The 15489-nt window shown below is 39.1% G+C and overlaps 1 protein-coding gene across 1 annotated transcript in view; it reads left to right on the top strand.

Annotated features, from left to right (window-relative positions):
* The window catches only part of Myo3a (myosin IIIA), a 172856-nt gene that overhangs the window by 49698 nt on the left and 107669 nt on the right, over window positions 1-15489 (top strand). Inside the window, exons 6-8 of the mRNA XM_013014592.1 lie at window positions 2841-2986; window positions 5658-5723; window positions 8644-8799. Coding sequence (XP_012870046.1) covers window positions 2841-2986; window positions 5658-5723; window positions 8644-8799 — 368 coding nt within the window. The remainder of the gene's footprint in view (window positions 1-2840; window positions 2987-5657; window positions 5724-8643; window positions 8800-15489) is intronic.

The raw sequence follows: 15489 nt of genomic DNA, 5'->3' as shown, positions 1-15489 counted from the left end.
TGCAATGCTTGGTAAGAAATGTACGCATTATCCTGCCCATGTAATTGTAACCCCTCTGTACAGTATGTTCACAAATAAAATAAAATTAAATTAAAAAAAAAGAATCATATGATATGTATCCTTTGTTTCTGGCTACCTTTAAAAGGTTCACGTATATGATAGTATTTACCAGTGTTCCTTTTTATAGTTGAGTAGTATTCTCCTGTATATGTATATATGTACATATATTTATGTGTATGCATATTGTATATATGTGCATATACATGTATACATATATACATATGCATATATACACATATACAGAGGAATGTTTTATATATAATATATACCACAGGAGAATATTATATATACATATATTTTTATCTAGTATATGTATACTAGATATAAATTATATATACTTATGTATGTTATTTTATATATAGTATATTTTATATATTATATTATATAGTGAATATATATATATCATGTTATGTGTAGCCATTCAGTTCAGAGACATTTGGGTTGTTATGAATAATATATTGTGGTGAGTATTTGGTATGTGAATTTTTAATGTAAAACTTGGGACTTATGCATGGTTTGGGCTATGCTCTGTTATTTTTAACTGTTAGCTCTACTTGATATTAGAGACACTTTGGCAGGAAAGATTGAGAATCATTGTGTATGATGATGCTCTCATCAGATTGACTAGGCTGAAAAATGATATTCTCTCTCTCTGCATGGTGTATGTATATTTGTATATATATATGTGTGTGCATGTATGCATATATATCTACACACACAAATAATTTACATAAATATTTATTATTGGCCTACACATCCTGGAATTGATTGGCTGGTGTCTTCCTTGTATATTTGCTCATGAACTTGCCAGTGAGTGTAGTTCTTGCCTTGGTCTCCAGCCTCTATCCCCTATTATGTCTTCTCAATAGAATGAATGTGTTGTTCTGTGTGTTGTGTTAAACATTGCCTTCTCTTTACTTTTTATACCACACTGATGGGTTTATAGATTTGTAGCATATGAAATGATAGGTTTATATTTTGATGACTTCCTGTCATTGCATTTAGTGTCAAGTACGAATAAAGACTTGCTTATGAAGGAGTCCCCCTTTCTGAAGGATATGTGCAAAGGTTATCATTAAATTCCAGTGTATCATCATACAGATTAAGTGTGTTTATTCTGCTGTTTAATGGAGTCATAAAGAGGAGAAATGTTGGAAACAAGCTCTTCAGTGTTATACTTTGCATATCAATTTACAATACTATAATTAAATAATACAACTCGAATTTGCCATCACCCCAATCATTTTTTTCCTTCTGAGTTGACATTTACAAAATGTGAAATTTACTTTTTTAAACAAAAAATGGTTTTAGCCAGGGTCTCTCATATATAGTGTAACAGAGTTAAAGTAGGGAGAAAAAGGAAAAAACAGAAACATTGCCTGCTCCTACTTCAGGAAATAGAAGCTAAAGACTCCCAGTTTTATCAATGTGAAAATTATTTTCAAAATGTAAATTTCAGTTTGTTGGTGTGGGTTGGTTTGTGTTATTTTTTGTTTTGTTTTATGCAGGTATTGTGGCTTAGACAATGACCCCTTTTCTGCTCAAAACTAGAGCTCTACCACTTGAGCCATACTTCTTCTTCTGGAATTTATTTATTTATTTATTTATTTTGCTGTTTAACTGGAGATAAGAGTCTCATGATGTTTTTTTTTTTGGGGGGGGGTCTGGTCGTGGGGCCTGAACTCTGGGCCTGGGCGCTGTCCCTCAGCTCTTCAGCTCAAGGCTAGCGCTCTACCAGTTGAGCCACAGCACCACTTCCGGCTTTTTTCTTTGTGCTTATGTGGTGCTGAGGAATTGAACCCAGGGCCTCAGCCATGCAAGGCAAGCGCTCTACCACTGAGCCACCTTCCCAGCCCCTCATGATGTTTTTTGCCTGGGCTGGCTTTCAACTTGATCCTCAGATCTTACCCTCCAGAACAGCTAGGATTACAGGAGTAAACCACTGGTGCCCAGCTGAATTTCCATTTTGTAATCATTGATATGAACAATTATTATTTATAAGCCATCAGTAGTCAGCTACATATTCAGTAATACATTATTTTTAGTGTAGTTATTTTTAACATATAAGTCTGTCTTATTATATTGCAGAAACAAATCTTCCTTTTTTGTCTCATCTGTCAATTTCATCCTCGGTTTAGTGGCATGTCTCTAAACCTGGCTTCAATAAGCTGTGGGTAAATCTTCATCAATGTTGATTTTTGCTCAGTTTATTTTATCATTATTATTCTTGATGGCCTATACTGTTTTGCATTTCTCCTAACTTGGTTCATTCCTCCCATGAGTACCTTGAGCTCCAAATTGCCAACAAAGATTCAGGCTTTCAGCTAGCCTGTTATCAAGTTTATCTTGCTTTACTTACTTCACTCTTAGTTTTTGGAGAATTCATTCTTTCTCTCCACCCGGGTGAATGTCTCCATTCTTCAGGTAGAGTTTGTGGAATGACAGGCACTGTGCAATCTTTAGCTGTGCGTGGGATCCTTTCTAGCAAGGATACTGTTTCCTTTCTCTTTTTGTTTTACCTTTTCAAAAACATTCCTTTTCTCTGCTTCTTCCATTACATTTGAAAACCTGCCAACATACTCTCTGTTCTCAGAATAAAAATACCACCTCTTGTGGTAATTGTATTGCCGATTCTTCTCCTTAGATTGCTGCTTTTTATCTTTACTTGTTGCTATCGAACTTTCTCCACTTGAAACACTTAAGTTTTATCCTAAACACTTCATTATATACTTGTTAAAGTCACAAACTGCACCGTTCTTTTTTTAATTGTTGTCTTCTAGGTGATCGCATGCGAACAGCAACTAGATACCACTTACGATGCCAGATGTGATACCTGGTCCCTGGGTATCACCGCCATTGAGCTGGGCGATGGAGATCCCCCGCTGGCTGACCTGCATCCCATGAGGGCACTCTTCAAGATACCAAGGTCAGATGACTGGCATCAGGTCCACAGTCCATAGCCCATTTGTCTTCCTCCAGGCTTTGACTTCTCATATTCGATAGGAAACATTCAAATACATTCAACTATTTAGTCTAGCTAGGATTACAGTTGTGCTCTATTGGCACTGGCTTTAATTTGGTTTTAATTATCTCTTAAATTACTTGTCTACACATTTGGAATCATAACACTTTAGATATACATAATCTACATAAGAATCCCAGTATAACAATGAGAAGTACAAGTTGTCATGTCCAAAATGAGCTTTACAACGTCGGTGGGGGGGGGGGGGAAAGGGGGGGGGGGAAGGATGGGGTTGGGGGGGGGGGGGGGGGGGGGAAGGGGGGGGGGGGGGGGGGGGGGGGGGGGGGGGGGGGGGGGGGGAGGCTGGGAAGGGATGTGAAGGGTAAACAAAGGAGGAGGCTGCAATGCTTGGTAACAAATGTACGCATTATCCTGCCCATGTAATTGTAACCCCTCTGTACAGTATGTTCACAAATAAAATAAAATAAAATTAAAAAAAAAAAAGAATCCCAGTATAATCTCAGGTTTTGCACTAAAAAAACTTACTGAAAAGAGAGGGAAACTTTCTGCAGGCAAGCTCCAAGAAATTTGAAGAATATAGGAGGAAAATTGTGTTTCCTAACTCCTCTTATCCTTCAGCATGGAGAGGAGGCATTGTACTTCCTGAGCCATTTTAATGGTGATGTAAATCACCATAACTAATCTAATGTTATTATTCATGGTGACAATACCACATGGAAGAAGGAAGACAAACAGATAGATTATATCTTGGTAGTAGGCAGTATGCCAAACAATTCTAGAAACAGTAGCAGGTTGGTTATTTCTTGTTTGTACCATTAGAATATCTCCACTATGAAATCCTGAGATTATTGAACATAGAATTACTTGAAAAAGAGATCTGAAAAGCTAGCTAGTTCTGAGCTTTGTAAAATCCTCAAAACCTTCGTTACACTGCAGGTAGGCTAGTAAGTCTCATGGAAAGAAATTTTCAGGGAACAAAAAAGAAAACAAAGATTGCTGGGAAAAAAAGAACTACTTTTTTTTTAATGTTTTAATGCACTAATCAGCAATCTTCAAATAGTCAGATCTAGGGTAGATGAGTAGCTGTATTTTTCTTTAATGAGCCTGTACAAACTGTACATTAATTTCCTTATAAACTATTTAAGGAGTAATGCAGAACTGAAGACCAAGTATTTCCATTCCACTAATGAAAACAAAGGGCTGTTAGCATGAACATAAAAGCAGCACTTCAGCAAATGGAGCCCTCACGGTTGATCAATGTTGCTTGATTATGGAGTTGGACTAGCCTCATTTTCCAGTTATGTTCTTTTTTATGCATGGGTGTGCCAAAGAAGAAAAGATTTGTTCGGCTTAAAAATGAAGTGGATTAATAACAAAATCTTTTAAGTGGCATTCAGAACTTTCCAGCTAATAATACTTTCCAGTTCCTTGCTTTTGGAACACTCTGTAAGACTGGTTTCCTGTCGTGTATCCAGCAACAAAAGAACTCATCACTGCTGTCTATTGTACCTCTTTTCTACTTTAGAGCGTTTCCCCACTGGGAACAGTTCCCTATTAGGTCACCCTCAATGCATGCTGGGTAGTCCTCAGGAACTTCTGCAGGACTCCCAAGAAGAAAAATATTCACTTCCCTCAACCTTGTTCTAGCCTACCAATTGTATCTTACTTTGGGACTCTCAGGTAAAAGCAATATTCTTTAAAAGAAAAAAAATTACATCATCTATACTTTTTTAGTTGATAAAATGAGTGAGTAGTAATATAGCTGGGCACTAGTTGACTCGTGTCTTAACCCTAGCTACTCAAGAAGGCTGAGATCTGAAATCCTGGTTTGAAGCCAGCCCAGGCAAGAAAATCCATGAAATTTTCATCTCCAATTATCCCCCAAAAACTGGAAGTGGAGCTGTGGCTTAAGTGGTAGGGCACCAGTCTTGAGTGAGAAGCTGAGGGACAGAGCCCAGGCCTTGAGTTCAAGCATTGGTACTGGGACACAAACGCACACACACACACACACACACACACACACACAATGACACACTATCATCTTGCTCAGCCTTTATATTGGTATATTTTTATTGGCCTATTTGGGGCACTGAAATAAAGTTTATAAGAATCTAAACAAAATTAATCGTTGGAAAAATGGAGTCATCTATCAAGTGTTTTCAGAGAAACAAGGAAGTTGTCACTTTATATTAAGAATAAGAATGATTGGTGGGAGATGGTGGATCATGCCAGTAATCCTAGCTACTCAGGAGGCTGAGATCTGAGGATCTCAGTTCAAAGCCAGCCTGGGCAGGAAAGTCCATGAGACTCTTATCTCCAGTTACCCACCAGAAACCAGAAGTGGTGCTGTGGCTCAAGTGGTAAAGCGCTCACCTTGAGCTGAAGAGCTGAGAGACAGTGCCCAGGCCCAGAGTCCCATGACCAAGTTAAAAAAAAAAAGAATAGAATGATTCATGGCTAATTATCTTTCTTTGAACTGGAGAAGGATGGGAGTCTCCTTATACTGGCAGAACCTGTGATTGCAGTATTCATGGAACCCATCTAGTTATGCTTCTCAGACTGCATTGCCCTGCCAATGTGCTCTATCCAACCCTGATTCTTATTTTTTTTCTAGGAACCCACCACCCAAACTAAGGCAGCCCCAGCTATGGTCAGCAGAATTCAATGACTTCATTAGCAAGTGAGTAACAACCAAGTTGCAAGCTTACCCTAATGGGGAAATGTGCCTCTTAACATGTCACTGGGCTTCATAATTCCCTCCTAGCCAGTTCTTCTTATCTGCTAAGTAGTTCCAGAGGTTACCATCACTGTTTTTCAAAACAAGTCCTTATTAGTATCTTCTAAATATTCAGTGTATTCATCATTGATAGGACAGCGACCTCAAGGTCAACTTTATTCCCGTATCTCCTGCTCTGTGGACACTTTATCTTCTGGATAGGAATTTCTGTTCACCTGCCTGTGTGCCTAGGCCCTGAGCATCTCCCACCTGTTCACCTACCACCTAGTCAGTCATTTAGCCCTTTTGTTTATCTGCATTGTTAATTCTAAGTGCAGCTGGAGAAATTTCACTACAAACAGTGAATCAGAAGTCTTATTTATAAAAAGCTGATGCATTTGAAATCTGGGCAACAGTTTTAATTTCATGAAGAGTTAACACCAGTGCAACTGCCTGCACACAATTGACTGAAAACTGAGAGCCTGCCATTTATTTTTTTTAATGTTCATTTTTTCACAATTTCTGGTTGTGTTTTCACCTTCGAAGAATAAAGTCAGGATGCCACTGATTGTCGATGGGAAGAAATGGGTATTCAGATTTGGGGACCCTGCTTAGAAAAGGCAGAAAGAGACAAGAAAGCAGAGGAAACACACAACTACACCCACTTAACATTGCTATTGGTACTTCTTATCAAGAGTATCTGCTTAATTCTTCTAAAGGCAAGAGACATAGATTTAAGTTCATGAGAATTCAAGATGGATCGATAAACTCTTCTATAAAGCTGTCACTATGCATGTACTATGCATTATTGTATTTAACATACTGCCATCCCATTTCTTGAGTCTCTTGAGACCATCGCTGGAGATTTGAAAGGAATCCCCATAACTCACGATGTTTGCCTTAGGTGCACAAGATCTCTTCGTATAGATCCCGTTGGTATTTAATCTCTCCTACCTGTTTCTCAGTGCCCTAGTTAGCATTCTATGCCGTGTGCCTTTGTTCTGCTCTTCTATTAGGGGCGTAGCCAGTCTCACTTAGCTTACCTACTTTGACATGTTCTCTCCAATTAGGCAGTGCACAACTTTGGAGCCCTGGATGCTCTTTCCTCATCACTGTCACCTGGTATCTAACAGAGTACCCGGTACACGTGGGCTGTTGGGCGATGTTTTACTTGAATATGAGTCTCCTCTGGGGAAATAGGAGTGTTACATGTGTCAGAAACTGTTGCATTCTGTTAACGTAAATGAAACCATAGGATCATTATTCACGTTTTGGGGTATCATCATTCTTATTTCTTAGCATATATTAGCATCCTTAGGAATTTGTTGTTTTTGTTAAGCCCAGTGACATAAATTGCCAAATTATCATCGCAGGAAGATCAACAATGCAGATTATCAATACACTGCTGATGGCAAAACCAAGGTGCTTTTTTTCTCTTTTTCCTATTTTTGTTTTGTGGGGTTTTTTTAGTACTAGGGATTGAATTCAAAGCCTTATGGTGTGAAGCAAACAGTTCTACCACTTGAGCCATGCTTCCAGTCCTTTTGGTTTTAGTTTGTTTTTCAAATAGGGTCCAGTAGTAACTTAGCCCAGGATGGCCTTAAACTATGGTCCTCCACTTCCAATAATTATAGGTATGCCATGCTTTTTCCCCTCTTATTTCTTCATAATTATGGAGTTTCTTCATAATTATGGAATCTCTGTATTTGAGTCTGAAATACAGAAGTTACTATAGAACTTCTGGAAAGTTATATGCTTTAAATTCATATCCTTTAGGAATATATGAACTGACTGACATTCTATCACTACATACCACATAAAAATAGTCATGCTTCAAGTTGGGTGCCCATGCTTATATTCTGAGATTAGTCTGAGATTTGAGGATTGTGATTATAAGTCAGCCTGGGTAGACAAATCAGAGAGACTCGTACTTTCAGTTAACTACCAAAAAGCCAGAAGTTGAAATATGACTCAAATGGTAGAGGAAAAGAATAAGCCTAGACTTGAGGCCCTGAATTCAAGCCTCAGTACTGGTATAAAAACAAACAAATAACCATGCGTCCTCATACAGTTGACTCTATCTTGGAAATCCTCACTCAAAAAGTTCTTTACACTGAGCTGAACTGCTTTCCTTTTGACCCCACCAGACCTGTGGTGGGGGTTGTTTGGTTTTTCTTGTGTGGGTTTTTTCCCCTTTGTATTCACTGAGAGCAAGCCAAATCTCTCTTTCAAATATTTGAAGACATCTGTCATTGTTTGTTCAAACTCACCTCCTGTGATTTCCTGGCAGGCAATTCACTAGCCTTGTCTTTTCTTGTGAATATTCTCTGGTTGAATCTAATGACAGGTGTGAGCGCCATTCATCTATCTACTGAACCGCCTTGAAACACACCTGCAGAAGTGGTGTGAAAGAAAGCTCAACAGCTGAGCTTTCTTGTGGATCTGCATCTTATCACTAGGAAGAAATGGTTGTATTGAGAAGTAAAAGCACTGGGAGAGGAAACTGAAGTCTGTGTATGTTTTAGATAAACACTAAGACTATGATGGCTTCCTTTTCATTGATCTTTAGCTGGAAAAGAGGCTCTGTAGTGGAGACAGAGGTGAGTTATCACTCTGCAGTGATGCTTGCTGGGAGACAAAGAAAGTGGTAATTGAGTCAACAGTTGGTACCAGCATGGCCTCATCACTTGCACACTTTCCCAAACATTCATCCATCCCACTGCGCTTTTCTGTTTTTTAAGATGTGCTTCCGCATCACTCTCTGAGAGCAATTTATATTTGCTTGTTTGTTTTGGGAATATGAGTAACAGCTCCCAAACTCAGACTTATTTCATAATTGGATTTCTTTTCTTCCTTTTTTATTTTCTTTTCTTGGCCAGTGCAGGTGCTTGATTAAGGATTATGAGAAGCGTCCAACAGTGTCAGATCTTTTACAGCACAAATTCATTACTCAAATCGAGGGCAAAGACGTGATGTTACAAAAACAACTAATGGAATTCATTGACCTTCAACAGTGCATGGAAATCACAGGAAAGGCCAGGTAATCAACCTTGAGTCCCAAAGTCCAAAGATTATCTAAAGACTCAAAATCATTTTGCCAGGGCAGTAGCTAAGGTTGAAGAAGAACTCATTTAAGTTCTCTGATTGTGATTTAAGGGTGATAGTATTTGCATTATTTGCCCAGATCAAGGCCTGTATTACTTGAAGGATATTTTGGATCTTTTATGCTCCAGGCCTTTTTTTTTTTTTTTACCAGTTTTCAATCCTAGACTTCGAGGCATCCTATGGTTTCTGTCCTCTTACACAGAGTGTTTTCTGTCAGGTCCACTCTAATGTTTATTTTGTTTTAGAAAATGTCTTCGTTGTTTTGTTTTGTTTTTGCAGTTGCAGGGCTTGAACTCAGGGTCTTGGTTCTGTCCCTGTGCTTTTGTGCTCAAGGCTAGCACTCTACCTCCTGAACCACAACCCTACTTCTGATTTTCTGGTAGTTAATTGAAAATAAGTATCTCACGGACTTTTCTGCCTGGGCTGGCTTTGAACTGCAATCCTCAGATCTGTTTCCTGAGTAGATAGGATTTCAGGCATGAGCCACCAGTGCTGACAAAATATTTATTTTTTATTTTATTTGTGCCTGTCCCAGGGCTTGAACTCAGGGCCTGAGCACTGTCACTGAGTTTTTTGTTCAAGGCTATTGCTCTACTACTTGAGCCACAGCTCTGCTTCATCATCATTTTTTTAATAGTACTGGAAATTAAACCCAGGACCTAGGGCCTCACAGTTTATAGGTAACTGCTCCACCACTTACACTATAATCCCAACCCTTTATTTGACTTCATTTTTGAGACAGGGTCTCACTAACTGCCTGAACAACCTCAAAGTCATTATATTCCTACTTCTGCCTCCCAAATCGCTAGTGGTTAAAGGAGAGAGCTACCACACCCATCCCTGTCTTTGTCTTCTTATTTCTATTGTATGTTTTCATAAGTATGTGTTTGGACAAGAAGGAAGTAGAGCTTGAATCATGAATCCGCAACACCCTCCAAACCAAAGATCAAAGGAACGTGGGAGATTTTTCTTCTCCTAGCGTCTGTATGTCAGTGTGATATGTGTAGACAAGAAGAAAGAATCTGATATGCCATTTGCTTCCACTTGTCTTCATGAAGATCATGCACAATTTGTCACCCTTCCGGACATTAGTAAAATTGGTTCCAAACTTGGCTGTACTAAATCAACAAAGTGAGCTCCAAACTCACATAGTTTTGTATTTGTGATGCTGTCCCTTGTAACTGAAGTATGCATTTGTCAGGGTTGTTTTAAAAAAAATGATTCAGCTTTCAAGCAAACTGTGCAACCATAACTTGAGTACCAGCTGAGCACGTTAAACTTCCTTTTGGTGGGAAAAGGGTATGGAGAAATTGCAGGATGAATATAAGAACTTTCTGAAGGTAACTTTCTGAAGTTAATCAGTTACAATGAATTCAACTCTCCTCAGGATAAAGATGCTAGTGTATACAATGACTATTTTTTATTGAATTAAGTTTGGCAGTGTTAGAGTGCTGGCTGAATTAGAAGAAACTTGAATATTAAAATATTTTAAAGGCTTATTTTGACTGTAACACTTTAAAGTATTATATTACCCCAGCCGGATGTTGGTGGCTCCTGCCTGTAATCTTGACTACTTAGAAAGCTGAGATCTGAGGATGGAGGTTCAAAGTCAGCCCTTTGCTCCTTGGGACAAAAATTCTATTTGGGAGCACTTTTGATTCATATATATGGTTTTTAAGGCAGAGTGTGAGGCAGCTATGAGACACATTTCAAAAGATTAGCAAATGAGAGATGAGCTGAAAACTCTTCTGCTGGTCAATGTTAAAAGTGCCTGATAGCATGCTATCAACTGTTATTAGGTGCAAGACTCTATGTGGTATAAATTCTCTCAAATAGAATTTTAATTCGACATAACAGAACAGTGAAGAGAGAAAACAGAAAAAAATCAATAGGAAGTAAAAGGATCTTTCTGTGTAATACAATGCATGACTCCATTTTACTTTCTATTTACTAGGTAAGATACTTTCTAATGGCTTTGCCTGTGTCATGGTGAGAAAATTCTTCCTTTGGATGATTCCCCAACTTTCTTTAGTATGTGAGCCTTCAAATGCTGTATGAGTAACTCTTACAAGAGCCATTGTGTGTGTGTGTGTGTGTGTGTGTGTGTGTGTCTGTCTGTCTGTCTGTCTGTCTGTCTGTCTGTCTGTCTGTCCTGGGGCTTGAACTCAGGGCATAGGTGCTCTCTCTGACCATTTTTACTCAAGGCTAGTGCTCCACCACCTAAACCACAGCTCCACTTCCAATTTTTTTTTGTAGTTTATTGGAGATAAGAGTCTTATAGACTTTCCTGCCCTGGCTGGCTTTGAACTGCAATTCTCAGATTTCAACCTCCTGTGTAGCTAGGATTTTAGAAGTGAACCCCGGCACCCAGCTAGGAACATCTTTTTTTTTGTGGGGTGGGTCCGGTCATGGGGCCTGAACTCCAGGCCTGGGCGCTGTCCCTCAGCTCTTCAGCTCAAGGCTAGCACTCTACCACTTGAGCCACAGCGCCACTTCCGGTTTTTTTCTTTTTGCTTATGTAGTGCTGAGGAATCGAACCCAGGGCCTCGAGCATCCAAGGCAAGCGCTCTACCACTGAGCCACCTTCCCAGCCCTAGGAACATCTTTTTAATACCCATGTTTGAAAGAAACTTCAGACACAGCACGTTCCACGTTGAACCTCCTCTACTCCACCCCATGTTAGCTCCTGGTTCTTTCTTAGTAATGGCATCACCATTCATCTCATTATGACATCCAGGAATCTAAGGATTATCTTGACAGCTCAGATCTGCTTTCCATTTTCAGTCCAAAAGCAAGCTTGATTTCATAAGCCCCCATTCAAACCAATACCAGTCCTAACATTACCTTGGCTACTACGGTATAGAAATCATAGATTGACATGACATTCAACTGTCTCAATATTTATTGAGGCCATTGTATGAAGTACTAGATGAAGATTTTACATGTAAGTCTGACAGCTGAAGCCTTTATAGAGTTTGTGCTTAGGGCTTTCATTTTAGTACAAAAGAATAAGACAGGCATGTAATAACCATTATACAAAGCTGGAAGTTTCAATCCTACACCAACAACAAAGATGCAAAGAATGTCTTGGCCCAGTTTAGAAGCAGTGGAGTATTTCTGCTAATAGGGACAGGAGAGATTTGCATTGCCACTGCAAGAGCTAAACTAGGTTTAATCTTGTGAAAACAGTTATCACAGGAAGCACATGATTGGCGGTGAGAGCAGAGAGATACACTCACAGAAAGACAAGCATTTAATCAAAGTTACAAGGGAAAACACTCAGAAATAGGACTGGAGAGCTATACAGAAGCCAGACAATCAAAAACATTAACATTGTGAGAGTTTTACCTGTATTTTTCACAGAAGAAGAAAGTAACCTGTCCCAGCTCCTAATTCCCCTGTCTCCTCTGGGTGTCAGCCTTCCTTTGGTTCTAAAAGTAAATTGTAGATACACAACAATAATTATGGATGCATTTTGCTTGTTCTCAATATAACCTTTTTCTTGTGGAGTTTCCTCCTGACCTTGAACTTGTAGTTTTAGGAGGCAGGGAACTTGGTCATCAATGTGTATAATTATTATAGATTATATAATATAATATATTATATTAATGCTTTTGACTGGTACTTGTCCTTCTTCTGTCTCTCATTGTAAATCATAGTGGGTGCCCAGCCCTAATTCCAGACACCTGAATGACTTGGTGGCAACCCGGCTCTCCATAGCACCTAGCCAACATGTGGACTCAGTGTACCCAACTCAGTGTATAGCAACTCTAATGGCTCCCTAAATGAGGCAAGAGCTTTAAGCATCTTAGATTAGAAACAGAATGTTAGATTAGAAATACAATGTGAAAGCAAGACAATTTAGAGTCCTCTTTTATTGAGAGAGGAATGAATATGCACAATAATAAGCTTATTTTTCTTCCTTTGAAATATTCCTTTCCACCTCTGTTTTTCTTCTTTCCCTTCCAGACAAGTTCCCAGAATAAGAGCTAAGTAGCTTTTTAAAAAGTCCCCAGGAATAGATCCCATGGTTTCCCTTATTTGCAATAACTAGTACATATCTAGGACAAGCCAAAAAGGTCAAACGCTATGTACATATGACCATATAAGATGATGTTAAGCAAAATGAACTCCAAGACAGGGACACAAGTGGTTTTGTCTTTCTTGATATTGTTTTAATGTACTTATAATGCACTATGTGATTCTTTTCTTTCTTTTCTTTTGGTATAACCTCTGTTTTCACTGCATCTGATTCTGGTGTCCTGTGTCTTGTATATACATTTTTATAATTTGGGGAGGGGAAGGGATATAACAAAATACTTAAATAAGGATACAGGTTGACCCATTGTAACAATGAGATATACAAGACACTATATTGAAAATGAACTTTATGGAGCTGGGAAGGTGACTCAGTGGTAGAGTGCTTGCTTTGCATGCCTGAGGCCCTGGGTTCGATTCCTCAGCACCACATAAGCAAAAAGAAAAAAAAGTTGCAAGTGGCTCTGTGGCTCAAGTAGTAGAGCGCTAGCCTTGAGCTGAAGAGCTGAGGGACAGCGCCCAGGTCCAGAGTTCAGGCCCCACGACTGGACCAAAAAGAGAAAAGAAAAGAAAATGAACTTTACAATTTCAGGCAGGGCAGGGGAGAGGGAGTATTTGAGGAGATGGGGAGGGAAGGGATGGTAGGGGAAAAAGAAAGGAGGAGGTAACAATGCTTGATAGGAAATGTGCTCATTATCCTACTCATGTAACTGTAACACCTCTGTATAGTATTTCTACAATAAAAATATATATATGGGGGAAAAAAGGTCCCCAGGAATTTTAGAAGGATTAGGCAATTGAGGAAGCATTCTCTGGAGAAAGCTATGACAAGTCACGGTGCTCCTAAGCAGCATTAAGTACAGGAATTCAAGCAGAAAGAAGAAATTGCTAATAGGTGCAAAGTAGCTGTATGTGTTTTAATTCCAAGCATAAAAGTTCTATTGATGCTTTGAAACAAAGCACAGTGGAGAATCATCAGGTTCCTATAATCTTCCTTCCATGGTGGATCACACAACAAGGAAACTGAGACCAGGGGGAAAAGAGGCTTTCCTGCCCACACCCAGAAGAGCTAGGCCCAGAACCCACTTGTCCCAGGACCTAGTCAGAAACTCTCTCTCTCACACACCACCTTTTCTTTGTGTCCAAAAAGAATCATGTAGTCACAGATCATTGTTACCGGAAAGGAGCTTTTAATGTGACTGCTTATTTTAGGAATTGGAAAAACAATTGGGATCCCAACATCTGGGACAATAGCCAATTAATGACTAGAACAGGGCCATCACTCAAATATCATTGTCAGACTAGTGCTTTTATGAGTTTCTGTATTCCTGACTAGTAAGAGAAATGAGCAGGCCCCAAACGGTTAATGTGCAGTCTTTGTTTGGGTTTTTGCTGGTTTTCCTTGGGTTTTTTTGCATGCTTTACTTAGAAGGGACATTCAAACTTAAATATAGCCTGTGTCTGATATAGAGAAATCAGAGTTTGAATTACTGCATAGTTTATTCACTGGTCAGAAAAATCTTAGTTCAGGTTAAGAATCTTTCAGAAACAACCCCTGTATACATTGTAGAAACAACTGAGTTTCGAAATAGTCAACTAACATAGCATACTTTAAATGTTTGGAATTACTCACGCAGGGACAAGATGTAGGTGGCATGTTGATATAAGTGTACACAGTCATATATGTGTATTTTCACTTCATGACTTAACTTTCATTCTTAGTAGTAATTCCTAGGTTTTCTTTTCTATATAGTTTTTGATAGTACTGGTGTTTAAACTCAAGGCTTTGTTCTTGCTACATAGACACTCTATCATTTGAGCCATATCTCCAGCCTTTTTGCTCTGGTTATTTTTGAGATAGAGTCTTGCCTTTTGCCTAAGCCAGCATTGAACATGACCCTGCTATTTATGCTTCCCATCATAGCTGGATTGACAGATGTACCACCACCACACCCAGCTTTTTCTGTTGAAATTTAGTTTTGAAAACTGTTTCCCCAAGCTGGCCGCCCATTTCAGTTCTCCTGATGTCTGCCTTCTATGTAGCTAGACTGCAGGTGTGGGAAAGATACCAGGCCTGCCTCTTTTCCACATTTAAATCAATTCAGTGCTTGCTACACTTTTTAAAAAATATACCTTCTGATTTTCTGAATCCTGTAATCATTTTTTTTGGCTACCTACATGTATCATCTCAGACAGATATCTGCTTCAGTTGGAAGTTCAGTGTAGTTCGATGAAAGATATGTGGGTTAATATTTCGTCAAATGCTAATAAACATTGCTATACTCTCTCTCTTTTGGGTGAAGCAAGGCAGTGAGATTATCCCTTTGGTTCTTGTTTTTTTGTTGGAAGAAAGCCTCATAAGGTTTTTGGTAAGTTAGCCAGTCCTGACTAAGCTTCTGTTCTTATATGTTGCTTCTGCATGCTCTGTGGGTACCTGTGGCTCATGGGCACCAGCAGAATCTTTCTCCTATCCCCTCATTGTGTATGGCGAAGCCGTGCACCTGTCCTCTGCCTGTGAATTCAGTCGTGTTTATTCTACATATTAGTGGTTCATCATGATTTGATTCTTTCCATTTCTTTTCTGAAT

The sequence above is a fragment of the Dipodomys ordii genome, unplaced genomic scaffold (assembly GCF_000151885.1).
Source record: "Dipodomys ordii isolate 6190 unplaced genomic scaffold, Dord_2.0 Scaffold24, whole genome shotgun sequence".
In the NCBI taxonomy this organism is placed as follows: domain Eukaryota; kingdom Metazoa; phylum Chordata; class Mammalia; order Rodentia; family Heteromyidae; genus Dipodomys; species Dipodomys ordii.
The sequence above is the reverse complement of the archived record's forward strand: the minus strand, read 5'-3'. Positions and strand labels throughout refer to the sequence as shown.